The following is a 20,568-nucleotide window of genomic DNA, read 5'->3' as shown; positions in this document are numbered from 1 at the left end:
AAAGTATTACTTGAATACAGATCTCTAAATATGATTACCATCAACAAACATTTAACAAAATGGTACTGACGTTTGTAGGGGCAGAAGTGTAAGGGTAGCTATCAGACAGAAACCTCACACAACCACTAATCCTAGGGGCTGCACCAGTGTGAGGAGAAGTACCTGAGCTCTGTATGTGGGAGTGATAAGGGCTTAGACCACAGAGGTCAGCTTGACTGGCCCCTTGCTTTCTTCATGTCATTCTCTCTGTCTCCAGCAGAGGGCAGCACAGCACTGCAGCTAACCGACAAGATGCTGTGTTCAGAGCCACAGTTGTCTGTGTCCCTCCTCAATGACCACTGAGGTGCTGAACATTGACCACTGTCTTCATCACATTTCAGGGCCTTTTCCTCTTCCTCACAGAGAGGGAAAACACGTCTTTCCCACGGCTGCTGGACCTAAACACACTCGCGCAGACACACACACACACACACACACATACACACAGACACACACACACAAATAACCCACCAAATTAAGCTACACACCCATAAAAGAGTTTTTTGTAGTGACAAAGTGACAGAGAGGACATTGAGTGAACACTGAGGAAGACAACATTCGTGTCATGCAGAGGCCAGCTGCATAAGGAAGGCTTTCTCTCTGACCTTCACACTCACGATCCCTCACAGAGGAGGAGGGGGCTGTGGGGGCGGGGGGGGGGCTGAGAGCTTTTCCTGCTCTCTCTCTCTGTGATGTCCATCCCCCCCAGTCTTTCAGCATGGATGGCCTTTACCGCAGTACCACCGAGATAATGGACTCTACCTACACCTTTAATGACACAGCTCCCATCACAGACAAGACTCGGATAAGCAACGGCCACAGGTGGCTGTGTGTGTGTGTGTGTGTGTGTGTGTGTGTGTGTGTGTGTGTGTGTGTGTGTGTGTGTGTGTGTGTGGCTGTCAAAGACAAAATGAAGCAAAAAACAAAGGCAAACATGGAGGAGAGTGGGTTTATGAGGTGGTACTGAAGTAATAAAGAAATAAATAAATTTTCATGTTTTTTTCCCCCGCCGTGTACACATTATGATCATGTTTAATCTACGCTATACACTTCTCCATGTGACCCTGGCAGGATTCACGCGCAAAGCAGAGATTATGTACACACTTTTTTTTATTAATACTAGTATTAATAATTTGCCAATGTTCCTTTATAAAACTCATCATCAACAGGTCCATTCTCAGGTCCCTCTGTCTCTGAATCAAGGCTGTCGAATAACTGCTTTGTGACTTTTTTCTTAGGAGTGCCATGAAAAGGAAACACTATCTACAAAAAAAATTTCAATAAACCTGCCAAAAGAAAACAAAAAGTCCTATAAACTACAGAAATGTGCAGTTATGACAATGAATTTCAGTTAGAATTTCATTTTTGTCAAATTAAGCCCTAACAAAGAGATTTCCGGTAAGTAAACACCGTAGTTGTTTGTAGGTATGGTGTGTTTGAATAAAAAAGGAAAAGAAAAAAAAAAAAGATGTTTATTTTTATGGTCTACTGACCTCGTAGGTCCATTCTGAACGTCCTTGCAACGTCAATCGAAAAATGAAATCGGGCGTTAAATAGGATCAGGAATTATGCTTGGAATTATCTGGATGTGGACCTGGCAGTATTGCTATCGAAATTTTCCAATGGGCAGTGTTTTGCAGTTCACTGCTGTATATGCTGTTACCAACTAAGCCATCTAACAGGAGCAATGCTCTGACATAAGGCTGTTATGGAAGGTGACAAGTGTTTGTAAGGTGCTGCAAAGAACACTCAGCACCATAATCTAATAACCCATTTCAGTTTGGATATTTTATTTGTGACACGCTTAGCTACCGGCGTAATGTTTCCCAACACAACTTGTTAAAAGCGTCATACAACACAAAGGTGTCGTAGAAAAAAGCGTCACACGTTCCATTTTAATCACTAAGGTTCACTCAGTTAACTCCGACACACCTCAGTTCTTCAAATTATTAAGATAAAAAACTATATATGACACCAACATCATACTGACAATGACAAACTGTAGAACACACGTGATTCTTAATGTACTTTCTTAAACCGTCCAGTTAACAGTGAATGTTAAAACATATACATGACAGGAGAAGAGGGCAGAAAGCGTTGCCAGGTGACTGGCGTTTAGAGTCTCTCTCTCTCTCTGTCTGTTTGCCTATCTGTGCGGAGTGCTGATATAAAGCAGGCTGCCGAGGTCTTTGGAGAGCGTTTTGATTGAGGCACGGGCATTGAGTGTCTTTATCTGACTCACTGCAATCACCAGCCTCTCAAATCAGGCGAGGTTTAATCACCCAGAGTGCAGCTGCAGGGCCTGAAGGGTCCTTAAACACACACTGCCCATAACCCTCCACTACAACACACACAGCGTCTGTCTGACTGTCTTCCCCAACCCTCACCGTCACCGTGTCACACAGACAAACACCACAGCTCATAACCGTAAAACCAGTCGTATAACGCCTGAAAGAGCCCTGTAATAACATCTTCCTCCAAACATGACCACAAAGTTATGCGTTTTACACATTTACGCGTTTTAAATATTTAGGACTAAACTTGTGGCGAGCAGAAAGGCAGAGAAATTGTTTGTGAAGCACTCAGTGAGGACTGGAACCAGTGAATGAAGGGAAGAGAGAGAGAGAGAGTGAGAGTGAGTGGGGGAGTTGGTACAGCAGGGGTTAGTGGTGAGTGGGGGAGTTGGTACAGCAGTGGTTAGTGGTGAGTGGGGGAGTTGGTACAGCAGTGGTTAGTGGTGAGTGGGGGAGTTGGTACAGCAGGGGTTACTGGTGGGTGGAGGAGTTGATACAGCAGAGGTTAGTGGTGAGTGGGGGAGTTGGTACAGCAGGGGTTAGTGGTGAGTGGGGGAGTTGGTACAGCAGGGGTTAGTGGTGAGTGGGGGAGTTGGTACAGCAGTGGTTAGTGGTGAGTGGGGGAGTTGGTACAGCAGTGGTTAGTGGTGAGTGGGGGAGTTGGTACAGCAGTGGTTAGTGGTGAGTGGGGGAGTTGGTACAGCAGGGGTTAGTGGTGAGTGGGGGAGTTGGTACAGCAGGGGTTACTGGTGGGTGGAGGAGTTGATACAGCAGAGGTTAGTGGTGAGTGGGGGAGTTGGTACAGCAGGGGTTAGTGGTGAGTGGGGGAGTTGGTACAGCAGGGGTTAGTGGTGAGTGGGGGAGTTGGTACAGCAGGGGTTAGTGGTGAGTGGGGGAGTCGGTACAGCAGGGGTTAGTGGGAGCACTGTCCTTACCTCCCTCTCCTCCAGACCTCCCTCTGAGTCAGGCACGGGGCTGCAGCTCCTCCAGGGCAGATGTGCAGGTGGGTGGCTCTGAGAGGGGCTATCTCTCACAAACACAGCCAGGCAGTTACTGCTGCTGGCCCTACAAAGAGAACCAGAGAGACAGAGAGAGAGAGACAGAGAGAGAGAGAGAACAGAGCTCAGATCTAAGTCCTCAACCAGGCTGAAAAATGCTTAAAAGCATTAAGAGCCTTCAGGATGAATAGGCTCAGAGAAGAGATCGTGTAGCATGTATTTTATTAAATGGGTGAGTGCAGAGGTGGCATATGTCAGACTAAATATGATGTTCACCTTTCGCAAATGAGGTGAATCACATGCGCCAAACAGTTCAATATCACCATGGAGTGACCAAACAGACTGAAACATCTGGTGAGCAAAGCTTGTGGCGTTCAATGACAGGCACAAGTGGAAGGCAAACACACAAAACACACATACACTCACACACACACACACACACACACACAGACACGCGCCCGCACGTGTTCATGCGTGCAGATTAACACAAGCACACACACACACAGTTTTAGAAGTGGCATGTTCACCTTGTGCTGCGTCTGCACCTCCTGTTCTCCTCCCATGAGCACCAGCGGAGTCTCTCCCTGCACTCACACTCCTGGTGCCTTTTAGAAAACACATCGTCGGACAAAAGCTCCACCTGACAGGGCATCCAACACAAGCATTTTACACCAGTGGGCCTTGAACGCGAAGCAACATACAACTTTATAACTACATATACATAACTACAAATTTAAAGGCGCTGTTTTGATTTCATACTAACACTCCAATCAGAAATCTTTCGACGATAGTTTGCAAACTGTATCCCTACCTCCTCTGTGTCCCCATCCTGTCTCTGCTCTAGTGGGAGAATATCCAACACCCTCCAGCTGCAGATATAAACAGAGTGTTACAGGAAGCTACAGCCTGCAGCCTGTTCCGTCAATGCTCACCATAAGCACAGCGCTTTACCTGGGTGTTAATATGTCCTTGTACTGGAGTCGCTCCAGTTTGACAGGGGCAGCCAGAGACATGGGTATTACAATGTTATCAATGTTGTAAACACTGTCTCCATGCCTTCTGCGCACCGGACCCTGGGGAAGTCACAACAAGCATACAAATGCTTATTAAACGATTTATACTCCCATATACAAGTATATCCCAACCAAACTATGTGCAAATATCTTCTCCTTGGCCAGGAGAGGATAAAAGACTGATAAATGGGTGAAGAATGAGTGTAAGTGACTGCTGTTTGATGCGAGGCGAGCGGCTGCACGTGCCCGGTACAGTGAAACCGGAGCTAATACCTGCGAGGTTCTCTGGCGCATATGCACCGTCTGCCCTGACCCCACATCCTCCGGAGCCTCGTCTGCGCTGTCCTCTGAGCTCTGAGGCGCCAGACTGGACTGGGTCGACAGACAGGACAGGTAGGCCCCCGCGTCTAGGATTACAATTACCCAGGAGATTTACCCAGCACAAGAAGAAAACAAAACTTCACAGCAAATCATTCATAGTTCTCCTATAGTGAGGGTTTTACTAAACTGACTAAATAAAAACAGCAGAATGGCTTCATTTCAAGGCAGGGCGTCGGCCGACTGAGGATTTGACACGAACGTACCCACTGCTGTTCCATTATAACGGGTCTGTTTCCTGCCTGCTCTGCAGGTCTGTTTGGATGAGCCCTGGGTGAATCTGGGCCACCTGCCTGATGACGGCTCTCCTCTGGATCTCTTCAAATGCCTCCCATGGCTCCATTCTGTAACCAACCAGTAACACATTAACAAGATCTTATGACACAAGACATCCCCTTTTCCTTTAACCTCGCAGAAAAACAGGACCATGTCCATTCTCACAACGCATGAACACAGGTTCTCAATCACAGCCTGTCCAGTAGGCAGTGAGTGAGTGAGTGAGTGAGTGAGTGGGAGAGTGAATGAGTGAGTGAGTGAGTGAGTGAGAGAGTGTGTCAGTGAGTGAGTGTGTGAGTGAGTGAGAGAGTGAGTGAGTGAGTCAGAGAGTGAGTCAGAGAGTGAGTGAGTGAGTGAGTGAGTGAGTGAGTGAGAGAGTGAGTGAGTGAGGGAGTGAGTGTGTGAGTTGAGTGAGTGAGGGAGTGAGCGAGTGAGTGAGTGAGAGAGTGAGTAAGTGTGTGAGTGAGTGAGTGAGTGAGTGAGAGAGTGGATCGGACGACAACGAAGAGAAAGAGAGAGAGAGAGAGAGAGAGACAGGACAGCAGAAACACTGCCTGACTGGCTTAGATAAGCAGGCACAATACCTGCGCATGTATTCCTCAAACAACACTCTCCCCTCCATCAACCCCTACAATGCTATTATACAGCCACCTCCAGTCCATAACGCAAAGCTGCCACCCCCCAGAGAAAAAACAAATCAGAACTCTCCAGAGTACAGAGAGGAGGTCAAACCAAAAATATATATTGAGAGATGTGAATAGAAAAAGGGGGCGGGGGGGGAGAGATTTCTCTCAGATTGTTTTTCCACTTCATCTGAGGCTTTCAGGCCAATCCTTGATTCCAAGAGGGTTGTGAAGGCTGACAGGAAATCAACAAAACAGCGTGAGATGTATCTCTTCTGCATGGGCTCGTAGCTGTATGCATTACCGCCTGTCCCCATGGCCTGCTCTCTCCTTCTCTCTCTTCTCTCTCTTTCTCTCTCTCTCTCTCTCTCTCTCTTCTCTCTCTCTCTCTCTCCTCTCTCTTTCCTCTCTCTCTCCTCTCTCTCTGTCTCTGTCTCTCTCTCTCCACTCTCTCTCTCTCTCTCTCTGTCTCAATCTGTCTGCAGGGTTAAGAATAGCCATGCAGTTTGGGATCATTAAGCCCCCCTCCGACAGTGGCCAGCAGAGCAGTGAGGAGTGGCAGGCGATTAATGATTAGAGTGGGTGAGTCAGGGTTTGTGTGAAACCCCCCTGGTGGCATGCCAGGGAGAATTAGTGCCAAATAAGCTCACTTCCACTCACGCACCGGCATTAAGATCACAAAGAGACCACTGGCTTTCTTTTGACCTTCAAAGCCATTCCAAAATAAGAGCGCCTTGAGCCGTAAAAAACAGAACGGCTTACCATCAGACACAGTAAATCAACAACCTCATCGAATAAAAGAGTAACTAACCAAATGAATGGTTTTCAGCTTATTCTAAGATGAGCTGGGCTTTAAGAGTACCTGCAACTAAAACAACAGTCTTTGGAAAAAAGCAGTTTAAACAGACTGAATCAACGCATCAAAAGTAACACTGAAAGAAGCCAGAAGAATGTGTTTTACTATTACAGGCTTTCGGTTTTACTGACCAGTGTTGTACAACATGGTTCTTTACCTTCATAGCTGAGGTCGCGTAGTGGACTAGACTCCTCAGGCTTGACTGAGACAGGCCGCTGTAACCAGTCATCAGTGCGGAGGGGTGGAGAGGTCTCTGTGGGAGTGAAACAAAAACAAAAAAATCTCTGTTAACTGGTAAGGCAGCTGTAATGAGAGAGGCTTAGGGGAAAAAGCATGTGCTGATACAGAGCAGAGATTACACAAACCACCCACAGATCACATCTTATCACAACTTTTCACGCTTCTTCACGCTCACACCGTCAGCATCCCTCCATATCCCACAATGCCGTTCTCAAACGGGCACGCCACGCCATCTCTCCAGCCAAAAAACGAACGTGTTCCTAAACAGGCCCCACAGCCCAAGCAAAGCTATACAAATTTTAAAGAGGTAGAGACCATGGAGTCTGTTTGAGCGTGCAGATAAATGATATAGGCACGTTAATGAGCCATGAGCACACTGCAACCTGTGTATTCTTCAAATCTGGAACACCCTCTCTTCCATTTTCTCTAATTGTTTTCAACCCTACCGCCCCCACCTCCCTCCCCACCTCCCCCCCGCCTCCCTCTAGCACGCTTTCCCTTTTGTCTCTGCCTGCTGACCTGACGCGAGCGAGAGCGGTCGTGCTGGTCGTGGCTTGGGACGGCTGGCTGTCTCTGGGTTGCTGGAGCAGTCCAACTCTCTGTATTTGGTCCCAGGATCACATGAGTCCCAGCTAAAACAGCAGGTTTCTGCCGCCTGTGGTGGGAGAAGACAGAGAGAGGGAGAGAAATAAGGATGGGTCTGGACTTGTACCAAAAAAAAAGCCCCGACTTTTTAAAGATCACCACGTGATTATATGTGTAAGTACTCTTCTGAACTGACGTAGTGAATTTAACTAAGCCTGTAAATGGACTGACAGATATAGCCTACACTCAGACTGGGTCCACAAAAAAAAAAAAAAAACAAAAAAAAACCCTGACACCACCAGACAGACATGGTGCTTATAATCTGAACTCAACAGACCAGACAAATGCATAACCAGGGATGAATAGTACAGAAGGCTTTAAAACTGCAATTAAAGGGAGTTTGATGAATGATTGAGGCACTCAATTACTGTGTCACTCATCTTCCTCAGGAAGACAAGGCAGGTCGTGTGCAGGAGCCCGAACAAAGACAAAGGAAATGGAATGAGTCATCACGGAAACCGGAGGGGGGGGTCGGTGTGTGCGGGGGGGTCTGCAACGTACACAAATAACCTTAAAAGGGCCAATTAAGTTAGTTTAAATGCTTTTTTTTTTTTTTCATCTCTCGCATTCATATGTTTTGGCAATTTCTCATCTCTGTTCGTCTCAACAGAAATAGAACAAACCCTCTCATAAAAACCGAACTGGCCCGTTTTAGCGGCATGTGGACTGGGTTCGTCCTTGATGCTGAAGGGAAATGACCAATAGGAGATGAAAACAGAGGACCTGAAGGCTGCATTCGCCCCCGGCCATCTTTTCAAACCATCACACGCCTCGTTTACCTGCCGTGGGAGCCTCGCCGGTCGTGTATTTCAGATTTCTGAGGGACAGGATAGTGTGAAGGACGAGTTCTTCTTTTTTTTTTTTCTCGGAGTTTCTTCGGTCGTACTGCGTCGTAACAAAACAGACTCAGAATCTGCTTTAAAAAAGCAGCAGGGTTTTAGGGACCACGAGCTCTCGACATTAACATGCCAGACGGCATTCCGTATTTTCACTTCAACTCATTAGAGCGCTCTAGTTCCCAGAGTCAAACTTCTTACTGAATCATAATGGGACAATTACAGCTCGTTTGGGGGTTGGGGGGCAGGGGCTTTAAACACCACTGTGAGGAACATAGGGATCTCTTCACAAAGACTCATGCTCCAGTGTCTTCATGTCTCATACAAAGCCACATGACTGATGGCTTTCTGACGCAAGGTCTCAAAAAGCAGGACATGTCGTTCAGATGCTAACTAAGTTAACTGATTCTGTACGATATTACGCGTCTGACTATCATTTTTCATGGGCCGACCCGACTGATTAGACACTCTGAGAGATGAAACGATTAGAAGAAAAGTGGAATATTCCGAGTCTCGGGCTGAGAGAAATGAGTTTGCCAACCTGCTTTGTGTGTGAGGGGCAGAGGTCCAGGGTGAAGAGGCGGGGTTTGTGGTAGGTCAGAAGGGGGCGAGTGCGGGCGCAGATGCAGGTCAGGTCGTCCTGGGGGGCGTGCTGCCTCCTGCGTTTCCGCCTAAGCTCCGTCTCTCCCCCTGCCACATCGCTTCAGAGAAACACAGACATACATCAAATTCAACAGGTACAGGGCTACACCACATCATTTTCTCTCTTAGACCACAGCTGCAACCATGACCGAGAGCAAAACACGATCCAACTGCTTCCGAATGATATTCATACCACGTAAGGTGTATGAATGACAACATGACACTCATACAAAAACACACTGAAGATGAATAATTCCCTCGCTGAACTGAGCGGTGACAAAGACAGATGATAATGTAACTGTGCCCAGGTCACTCAGACAAAAGCGAAAACCTGACCTTATTACCAACACAGCAGATTACGGAGCTTGCACTGGTTAACGAGCTCGTCACAATTCATACAACACAGCATGCAAATTGTCTGTGACATGTTTAATGACAGAGAACGCGTTTATCTCGCATCATTCTGATACAGAGAATAATTCTGCTCACGGGTAAAACGTTTACACTGAGGTTGTGCTCCTCAGTTCCCCTGGGCTGTTTATGGGTTCTCTGGGCACAGAGTGACAGAGATGACTCATCCCCTTCACTGGTCAGTTCACTCTGACCTAACCTGGCTAACCTGTTCTCTTCCACTGTCAAGTGTGACAGGGACATAAAACGCATCTCACTGTTTGTTTACCTTATGCAATAAACCATAAGTGTTTAAGTATATGTCTATACGTAAATATGTCTCAACCAGTCCTCGGTGTTAGGTTGTTAATAATGAATACGCTTCTCTCACAGCCTTTCTTTTTTAATCAGAAATATGGGCCGCATAGACAAGTCTCAATATTCAGTTGGCAAGAGACCAACACTCCAGTATGAAATCATTTCTTCCAAATAAACAGGCCCCCAAAGAACCCAGTGTATACATATTATAGTCAACCAGTGGTGCACACCAAAAATGTCATACAGTACCTAATGTAACATAGTGTAACATAACATAGATTACTTCACAGGCTTACCTACTACTGTGTTTACACACTGAAGAGAGAAAGCTTAAGAGAGAAACGGAGAGAGTAGGAGAAAGACAGTAAGAAGGAGAGAGAGAGAGAGAGAGAGAGAGAGAGAAGGAGAGAGCGAGAGAGGGAGAGAGTGATAGAGAGAGAGAAGGAGAGAGCGAGAAAGAAAGAGAGTGATAGGAGAGAGAGAGAGAGAGAGAGAGAGAGAGACAGAGAGAGAGAGAGAGGGAGAGAGAGAGAGAGAGAGAGAGGGAGAGGGAGAGAGAGAGAGAGAGAGAGAGAGAGAGAGAGACAGAGAGAGAGAGAGAGGGAGAGAGAGAGAGAGAGTGATAGAGAGAGAGAGAGAGAGAGAGAGAGAGAAAGAGAGTGATAGGAGAGAGAGAGAGAGAGAGAGAGAGAGAGAGAGAGAGACAGAGAGAGAGAGAGAGAGAGACAGAGAGAGAGAGAGAGAGGGAGAGAGAGAGAGTGATAGAGAGTGATAGAGAGAGAGAGAGAGAGAGAGAGAGAAAGAGAGTGATAAGAGAGGGAGAGAGAGAGAGAGAGAGAGAGAGAGAGAGAGAGATCTGACTAACGTGTTTCAGTGCTGACCTGATAAAGGCCCTTTTCTGCTGGGCCCTCCAGCGGCTGCTGGGGGCTTTGGAGACGGGGGAGGAGGACGGAGACAGACTCAGAGGAGGCATCAGACTGTTAACTATCTGAGACAGCTGGGCACTCTGCAATCACACCAAAACCAAGTAACAACATACCATTACTAAGACCAGCGGATTACAGAACGTTCATTTAAAACAACAGCAAGAACCTCACATCCATCCAAACATTACAAAAAAAAAAAAAACAACCATTCAGACATAATAACACATACAAATATATCACCCCATTTAATCATCCTTTCCCCAGGCCTCAGACTTCCACCCACCCACTAAGAAGGCACCTGAGGTTGAGTTCTCATGTTTTTAATCTGATTTTTGTGGCTGTGAGCGGCTGTGCTGCAGTTTTAGAGAAAGTCAACAGGACTCCAGCTAAGCTGCAGTCCAGCTCAAATCCACAAACAAAGGCAGGAAAGCCCCATGTCCCATAAGCAAGCAGCTGACCCCGTAACCTCGTAAGACTATTATCCACCGCACGATTTTTTTTTCTTCTGAAGGGCCAGGTGGAGACAATTCAGTGACAGAAGTCTAAGACAACCAATGTAATCTGACTGAGTCTGTTCTAACTGTGTACTAATACATGACCGCAGGGTTAAGTGGGTTAAATGAATCATGTAATCTGATTTGGACCCTCCAGAGGGTCAAGTCTGATTTGATGGATGATAACCTTACTCAGGCCGTTACAGACTCACCCATATATATGAAGTCTATAGACTGCCAATTGGTTTACCATGCGAGAGAGATATATATATATACACACACACACACACACACACACACACACACACACATACATATATATATATATATATATATATATATATTTTTTTTTTTTTCCTAAGCCATTTATCCTAATTAGGGTCACTGGACCCTATCCACTCATTGGGCGAAAGGTGGGTAAACACATACTAGACGGGTCGCCAGTCCATCACAGGGCAGACACACATATTCACACACACAAACACATTCACACCTAGGGGCTGGAGACTGGAGAGAGTATATTGATGTGCCACACTAATGTATTTCTATTTCTAATTTTCTATTTCTAGCTCTATTAGGATCAGAAAAGGCCTATAACTATGCAGAAACTCATCTGTTTTTATTAGCTGCAGATGAAGTCTGAATGATTACACTAACTTTCCTGTTTTCTTAGCTATACATGAAGTGTATGCTATTGCACACTCTCACTAGTTTTTATTAGCTATAGATGAAGACTCTTACTGTACACTCTTAAATGTTTTTATCAGCTATAGATGAAGACTGTTACTGTACACTCTTAAATGTTTTTATCAGCTGTAGATGAAGACTGTTACTGTACACTCTTAAATGTTTTTATTAGCTATCGATGAAGACTCTTACTGTACACTCTTAAATGTTTTTATTAGCTATCGATGAAGACTCTTACTGTACACTCTTAAATGTTTTACTCAGCTGTAGATGAGGACTGCTACTGTACACTCTTAAATGTTTTTATCAGCTGTAGATGAAGACTGTTACTGTACACTCTTAAATGTTTTACTCAGCTGTAGATGAGGACTGTGCCCTTACACACACTCACCTGTCTCTCTGCCCTTACACACACTCACCTGTCTCTCGGCCCTTACACACACTCACCTGTCTCTCTGCCTTTACACACACTCACCTGTCTCTCTGCCCTTACACACACTCACCTGTCTCTCTATAGTCCTGAGGAGATGGGTAGGACTGCTGGGCTCCATGTCCGTGTCAGAGGACAGGCCTTGAGCGTTCCCTGCCGTGAACGACAGCCCTGCCGTTTCTGTCAACAACATCTGCTGGATCTGTCTGTCCGTCAACGGCTGGGACTCCGCCAGGACCACGCCTCCCTGGAACGGGGCGCCAGGCATACAGCTTAATTTAACAACCATTCATATCGATATCTCACCGAGCACAAGGGCAGTAAGATCAACCCTGCTCCACAAAGTCACCGAACTCAGTCTCTCTAAGAGCTAAACTGTGGCAATTCACTTGCAGATATGGTCTAGCGGACCTGGAACTTGCCACGTGAAATCACAGCAACATTAAACACACAGCAGGTGTTCCTGACAGAGCTGACAAAATGAAATTCTGAAGAAAAAAAAAGAAAAAAAGGCTGAATTAGCCTTTGACTCTGAGTTTGAACAGCTGGGATTAATTATTCCTGTCACATGGCTCTGTGCGGGAATATATTAAACAAAAAAAAAGAAAAAAAGAAAAAGAAGACATGCAGAATTGTAATTATTGTCACTCTTGGAAAAGTCTATAAAAGTTTAAAAACACAGGCATTCTTGCACACGTGGTGTTCGTTTACCTTAGTGGCAAGGATCTGACGGTGAAGGTCGTCCAGCTGTTGGATCTTGCATTCCAGCTCCGAGATACGCAGCTGTAGCCACGTCCAGCGACTGCCAATCTCTGCTCTCTCTCTGTGCCACTTCCACCGACAACTCTGGCTTCTGCAGCACACACCCAAAAAAGGGAGCAAGGAGGCCTTTATTCTCATTCAGTAATGAATCATTTTAGGAACAGACACATGTTACACTGTAAAAAAAAAACAAGTTTATTGGCTTGAATCAGACATATGAAATCTAAGAAAACCAGAAATTAAATTGGTTAAAAATAGCATTTTGTTTATAGCGTTTTAATTCTTTTTTATTTTTTTCCCAACCATTAGCTAGTGTTCTATAATAGGAATCGAGGGGGGGAAAATGTGTTTTTAGCACAAACCTATTTCACTTTAAAGGGTTAAAGGCATCCCAGTGCATACACAAAAACAAACATCAGATGACATACTACAATTATCCGTGGCACCTTAACCCTTTAAAAACAGCAAAATGACCCCACTGACAATACAGGAAACCGATGAATAACAAATGCAATTTTCTCCTCTCTTCCCTGACAGCCAGGGAGGATACACAGAGAGCCCATGCTCTTTCCTGAGATACGAGTAATGGCTATTGCGGTAATACAAAGAGACAAAGGAAATTAATGAAAAACAAGGCGCTCACATGGCTCATAGTAAAAGCAATACACCACTCGTGATCCATTGTTTTGATGAACTGTGCCATGCCATACATTTCATCTTTTACGATGCCGGCTGGTTTGAATGTTGCTTATGCTGACAGTTCCTACATAACAGCAACACTTTAACGAATAGCTGAATTATTTCGTTAAAAAATGTAACATTCATCACTTTTACATCAGATGTCCTAGTCAGTTGGGAACTGGCGATAGCAATAACACCATATGATGTCATCCAAAATTTCTTTTGTCTTTTCCTGGGGTTTTCAGAGGCATAACCTGCTTTCCATTACCCACTATCAGATCATGCTTTTCTTTTTATCATTTATATTATCTTAACCAAAATAATTAATCAAAAATCTAAACAATGTATGAACAGTGGGTTTGATGTGGAATGAGTACCTTAAGATTTTCACTTTGTTGATTCTGGTGAACACATCTTAACTACACACGGACTATGCCATATTATGGTCTTTGAGTTCCAAAAGTCACAAAGTCAGTAAGTGCTTTAAAAATGAGAGTAAAATGAAAAAGAAAAACAAATGTGCAAGGCTTTTGAAGAAAGATTATAACCTTTCCATATAATCATTCCATTACCTAATCAAACTAAGAATTCAATTCAGTTTTTATCCTGCTGTACTGCAGAGATGACGAGGGTCATACAGCATTACGGGTGCACAATCAGATGCCATTTTGTGAAATAAAAAGCACCCTGACATACAAAAACTTGGAATGAAATCCAGCAAGATGACGAAATGTTCTTCCCTTGTGCCAGAAAAGGAGCCACTGTTATATTCCTACACATAAGACAGTTCGGGCACAGGCTAAAACTCCACTTTTCAAAGCTATTTCTTCCTCAGGTTGATAACATTAGCAGGAGTCCCATTTATATTCTCAACGTAGTTACTGAATCACAAAAATAACTTACATAGCTAATATAGCAAAACTAATAAGAAGCTAATGTACTCACATGACTGGCAATACATTGAACTCAGCATGTCAGTGAGAACAGAAAGGGGCAGAAAAACCAACTGAAAGAACTATATTTATATTTTTATACACATTTTAGGTCACCTTTTGAAGGAGCTGTGGTTGTAACAGCTGCCTTTGCCTGTCTGGTTCCTCATGGATATACAATAGACTGCTCAGCCTCCGGGCCCACACAGACTAATAGGAAAATTCCAGGAATATTTACAGTGCAGTAGAGCAACGGTGCACTCGCATTCATACACAGACACACAGACAGACACACACACACACACACACACACACACACACACACTGGGGTGTGTGGCTCAGTATCTCTTGCTGAGGCAGCAGCCTTGCTGGTCTCTACATAAACAAACAGTTCCCAGAAGCACTGCCTCAGCACAGACTCAAGAGACAAACTCAACTCCTATCTCTACTCCGAGGTACTTCAGGTAACACGTCCGGCTAGAGTTTCCCTTATGTTCACACACACACACACACACACACACATACGCCTCTATATCTCTCATCTTCAAAAACAACCATAAAAAAAAAACACAGTGATAAAATCTGGGATTTGGGGAGTACAGCCAAATAATCCCACCCAGTTTCACCTGTGCTTGTGTGTTCTGTATGGATTACTCCATGTTAGCACAGTCAAAATAGGCAAGCTGACCAGCATGGCTTCGAGGTGAGATGTTTCTCCAGGTTTCCCTTGCAGGATACTGGGTGCACTTGGGTGTGCCTTGAGATTTTTCTCTCTGGGAATTAGTTGGCCACAACTCCACCACTTTAAATTGTAAACATGTGTGAAGCATAAGCTCTACCAAACAGGCTGACGTCAAACAGTGCCGAACCACCGGATTGGTCCTGACAATTACTCCTTAAACTCCCCATCAATGTGGAGAGCACAGTAACCCCATTGGTTACTCAAAGGAACAATGACAGGCCAATTCGAAAACAAAATGAGGAGCGATTTGAATCATGTACTGCAATAAAAGTTACGGGCGGAAAAGCCACACAGGCCACAGACAAGGGCTTTGAAATCATTTTGACATAGCTTGAGGGCGGGGGGTGGGGGGGCCCGGGGGCCCTCCAACAATGACCGTCTGCCTCAACCAAGATGATGCCAAGAGCTTGCCAAACAAACCACATCCTCTCCATACTATCCCATCCCAGCTCCAAGAGATCATAAACCCATAGCTTTTGTCATTCTGTTCCCTTTTTATTCCACAAAGACTGTAGAATCACAAAAGGAATCCCACCTACGTATCCTGTGCCCCAAATACCCCAAACACTGCCTCTCTCTACCCAAGCATTCCAGTCTGGTCACTCAGGTAACCATGCACTGTGCAGGCTAAAGGAGGCCAAGAGAGAGAGAGGGGGAAAAAAACAGGTTGTTCTTGCACTAGGGGGTCCAACTGCAGCACTTTGAACCTCTTGCATTGCCAAATGACAGTGACGACTCTCTATTCCAAGAGTTGAAGAAAAGAGCGAAAAATAAACCCGTATAGACATCTTTAAAGGAAAGGTTTGTAAATTTGTTTTTGTTTTTTGGGGGGTTTTTTTGCTCTCCCACATCTTGCTCTAACCTGAAAAGTAATTTTATCAGTGGGTTTTGCTGAAGTGTGTTTGGCACAGTCGACAGGTTGTGACGGCTGAGTTTGAAGATTAGGATCCTTTATGGCTGGATACAATGGGAGTAATGAGGATTTCAACTAGCTAAATGAGGCATCATGCTTTCCCATTTTTTTTTCTAGAAAAATATCCTTGTTAGGCTCTAGAAAACCAGCTATCTGTGAGTGGAATGCATCATACACACATCAACAGGGTTGTTTTCAGGTAAGCACGCAAGAGTGAAAAAACAAACAACAACAAGAAAAAAACAGTGAAGCTTTTTTCCTTTTTTTCCAACATTACCATATGCCCCATTTTGGCTTCTGCCATGTTCCACTTCAACAATGTTATTAAGCTTCACAATGTCAAATATGTGGACAGAGAGTTCAGAAGAAAATTTATCGGGTTCTTCCTCTTCCACTTCTTCCAGTTGGCACAAAGTTTTGTCAAGGATGGACGAGGTTCAACAGACAATAAAAAAAAAAAAAAAAGGGAAAAAAAAATTCAGAGTAGAAATGTGTTCTGTTATGCCTGCCATAGGTGTGGTATGTAGGAATTCACAGCTGCAGGGGTGAATGAACACACTGGAAAAAAAGGTCCTAGTTGTGGGAGAGGAACCAGTGGAACTCTGTCTAAACAGCTGCGCATGGAAAGAAAAAAAAAAGAAAAAAAAAGGCCGGCACATATGAGTGCACCAAGTTTACACAGACAACACGGGTCTTAAGGAAGCATATGGGACTGCCAGGCACTGCGAATGTGGAGCCTCCCTCTTCTCTCTCTACCTCCACACACAGCAGGCTGTTTTTCTAGTCCTGCCATCCTGCGCTCTCTCTCCTTGCCAAGCCTCGAGCCAAGCCTGTCATGGAATCCGGAGCGCGCCCACCATGTCCCTGGCTGCCTACCAGTCAGCTACTACGCTGAAAATAATCTACACATCTATTTACCTGTTATATGTGCATTAAGACCCCATTAGGAGAGTGTTTTCGTCATTATTAATAAACAGGTCCGTTTCTTTCACAAGGCATAATTGACTGGACGTCAACTCCATTTTATGAGCTAGAAATGTTTTAAGGGTCATGTGTTTGGGCAAAAAGGATGAGTGCAGAATTCCGGCCTTCGGTGTTGACCTTCATAAAAGCACAAAGCGCATAAAAGCCAAAAAAAAAAAAAAACCCTAGTTAGCCTTAATTGATGGAATAGAAAAACAGCAAAAGTATGCAAGAGTTCTGGCCAATGCCTCATTTTCATTTCATGTCAATGGGCTTTAATGTTGAAAACACACACACAAAAAGATTTCTGAAACTGAAATTATGTAACCATAGAGACAACAGAGAGCAGCCTTCACATTAAGGTGACAGATGCACTCTGGAAGGTGAATGGGTTCTGAACATGAACTGTCTTTTATGTCCCTGTTAGAATACTGGTCCTGAGCTGTGGCTATATGTTTTTCTTCAGTGCTAGAATGTTTCCAAGCTAAACTGTCTCCCACTTTAAAGAACACTCATAGCCTTTTTAAATAATATGAACAGAGCTATACATAATGTAACAGGGAAGACAAGTTCACAACCTGTGTAACGACTGATTAGAGATATACTTCTCAGACACTGGTTAAGCTGATTTGGCAAACTTTTATGGAATTTCTTACTCACACTGAGGGAGCACTGGTTCCTTTTGTGTCTGCCCGATCCCATTCTTCATCTGAGCTGCTATCTGTACAATCTGAGTCCAGAATTTTCTGCAGCCCCTGCAACACTGTAGAACCACAGCGGACAAATCTCTGAACGTCCCTAGAGTTCTGAGGAACGTCAGAAACATATCTTTCTTCCTGCTTCACAGGAGCATCAAAGAGCTTGCTCTCCAAAGGGGTGGACAGACCCCCTGCTGACTCAAAGGATTTGGGTGGGCAGTTGCCTTGGGACAGCTTCCTCCTCAGATCCTCCAGTTGGTAGCTGTAGTGATGCAGAGCATGTTCCCCAAGCAATGCCTGCAGCCTGTGCTGAATGCGGTTCGCTCGAACCATCAAGGCACTAAGCTGCGAGACATGGCACAGTGTCTTGGATCTCAATGCCTCCTCTACTGTGACCACACTTGCAAGCTGATTCTGGGCTCTGGAATTCCACAACAGGTCCGTAGTTACACTCCTCATGTGGTCAGCGTCTTGTGACAGTGTGGACGGTGTGAGAGCAGAGGTACAGTCCTGGCCTGAGGCTTCCCCACAGACGTGCTGCTTGAGCAGATGGGACTGGGTTACTCCATAACAATCTGGTGGGGGTTTGCCGGCCTGCCCAGGGTTCATGTTTTCATGTGGTTCTGTTACTCCTAGTCTGCTGTGTTCAGGAAAGGAAACAAACTGTAGCTCCTGCATACCTGGACGAGGTCTCTCAGAATTCGGTTGGGTTTTGTTTACAGGCAGGAGATTTTGCTGAGATTCCGAATCTGACAAAAACACGGTTACATAATTCCTCGAATCTTGTAACAGAGGTGGCAGGAGCATCTCTGGGACTTCCAGGGAATTTTGGGGAGAGCAGGTGTCCAGAAAGGGCAACGAGGAGAGTTTAAGTAATACTTTTTGGGCATAACAGCTCTCCAAAAGCTTTATCTGAGGGTCCTTATCAATGCCAACAACGGGACTGTTGTCCTTTCCAGTGGTTTTGGTGAGAGCTGGGGCCATTGCCTTGTCGTAGTGCTGTCACAAGTTTTGAGTGGTAAAGAGATGTGTTAAGTCTGTGATGACGACAGATCAGAAGACAGTAATGTGATGGCATCGTAATGAATGACTTCATTCTGCACTAGGCAATATGACATGTTTTTAAACTGACCTCGAAAGTTAGCAAAAACAAAAATGAAATAACATAGTTGTGCTTTAGAGACTGTAGTCAACACTAAATGATTCATAAAAGGACAATTTTCCTGTGAAATTCTGCCTTCACTACAGTTAAATCTGTACGTCTCTTTATTTTTATGCATGTATTTTCTTGTTTATTTATCTATTTATTCGGATGGATATTTATTTATTCATTTGTTTATTTATTTATTTGTTTATTCGGATGGATATTAATTAAGATGCATACCCCAACTTCAACACGTTTCATTTCTCCTTGGTCTACGGCTGGATAAGTTCGATATTAATAGCTACAGGCTAGCTAATGAACCCAGTGGTAATTACAAGCGAAGGATGGCATTATGATTAGCTTATTTCGCTAAAGGAGACTGATCATCAATTATAAATCAACATCAGAGGTAAATCGGTCATTAACAGCAACCGAGACATATAACCTAAATGGTAAATAAATAAACTACTTTCCTAAAATCCTGAGGCTAAAGTTGAGACTTAAGTTCAACAATGGCTTGGTTCAAGGCAGCTATGACAGTTTAATTTACATCTGTCACAGAACGTCTAACTGAAAATAACGTTACAACACAGTCTTAAACCTCTCTTACCGTGAAAAGTTGCCGTGTCCGCAGTTATTAGTGCTTTAAAGGGAAAAAATCAAGAATTTGTTCCTTCTAGACAGAAACGTATTCCAAAAAGTTGTCGTCGGACCAGTCGTTTTCGACAGAAAATTACTGTCTGGCTTGATACCTTCTTGCGGTTCACCCTTTCTCATGACCGCAACTAACTGTCGTGGAACCGCTGCTCAAGACAGAGCCTGATCATCGTTGAGCGGGCGTGGAAGTTTCGCTATGCAGATTTCTTTTACTATGACAAATGGAAAACGACCCTGGACTTCCACTCACCACATAGACACGCCCATTCTGAGTATACATTGCTTATTTTTGCCGGTAAATAAATATGAACGATTACAATTTCCAGTTGATCTCCACTTTTCTCGATAAAAGGGAGTATTTAATCAAATGTGGTGTTTGCACGGCGTTTTAACTCCTCGTTTTTACCAGCTGACAGACCCAGCAAAGCAGTTATTTTCACTGTGGTCCTGTGAATATTTCTTCAATGCTGACATCTTGTGGTAGGTAGTTATCAGTGATCAGAAGCAGAGAGAAAATGTTTCATACATGATACAATGACGTCCATTGAGAATCTCAAACGTCAGTTTGGAGTTGCCAACAACAAATCAACCACTGACCAATTTCTGATATCGTGTACAAGCTGTAATTAGCAGCTGTACACTGTTTTAACTTGAGTATTTCCTTTAAAAAAATCCCCAGGATCTGAAACCACTTTCACTATAAAGTTATTAAATAATAGCCTTGTAAAATAAAACATCCTATTCAGCTGCACATCTCTTAAAACCAACAATTTTAAATTTCATATTTTAAACCCATTGAAAAGTCCTGGCCCTTGCTGTCTTGCTATCCTTACTTAAAAACACTGGTTTGCCGCACTCTCTGGAGAAGTAGAGAGGTAATGTGACGCAAAGGATGGTCGTTGTTTATTTATTTCTGTATTTAATCAATTAGTTTATGTTCCTTTTTACTTTGAATTATCTTCAAAAGTCTTTTCTGGCACTGTGTATGATG

At 44.3% G+C, this 20,568-nt stretch overlaps 1 protein-coding gene across 1 annotated transcript; it reads right to left on the bottom strand.

Annotated features, from left to right (window-relative positions):
* Positions 1-206: 206 nt before the first annotated feature.
* Positions 207-18,760, bottom strand: kansl1l (KAT8 regulatory NSL complex subunit 1-like). Its single transcript, XM_030787619.1, has 15 exons — positions 17,741-18,760; positions 15,762-15,775; positions 12,797-12,929; positions 12,159-12,332; positions 10,430-10,554; positions 8,740-8,899; positions 7,237-7,372; positions 6,635-6,730; positions 4,929-5,066; positions 4,618-4,751; positions 4,283-4,404; positions 4,143-4,200; positions 3,859-3,971; positions 3,269-3,398; positions 207-437 (listed from the first exon to the last, which is right to left on the bottom strand). Exons 1-15 carry the CDS (start codon positions 18,758-18,760, stop codon positions 207-209), a joined length of 2,784 nt encoding a protein of 927 aa, XP_030643479.1.
* Positions 18,761-20,568: the final 1,808 nt, after the last annotated feature.

Source organism: Chanos chanos, chromosome 10 (assembly GCF_902362185.1).
Source record: "Chanos chanos chromosome 10, fChaCha1.1, whole genome shotgun sequence".
NCBI lineage: Eukaryota > Metazoa > Chordata > Actinopteri > Gonorynchiformes > Chanidae > Chanos > Chanos chanos.
Note: the sequence above shows the minus strand (reverse complement) of the source record. Positions and strands in the feature narration are given on the sequence as shown.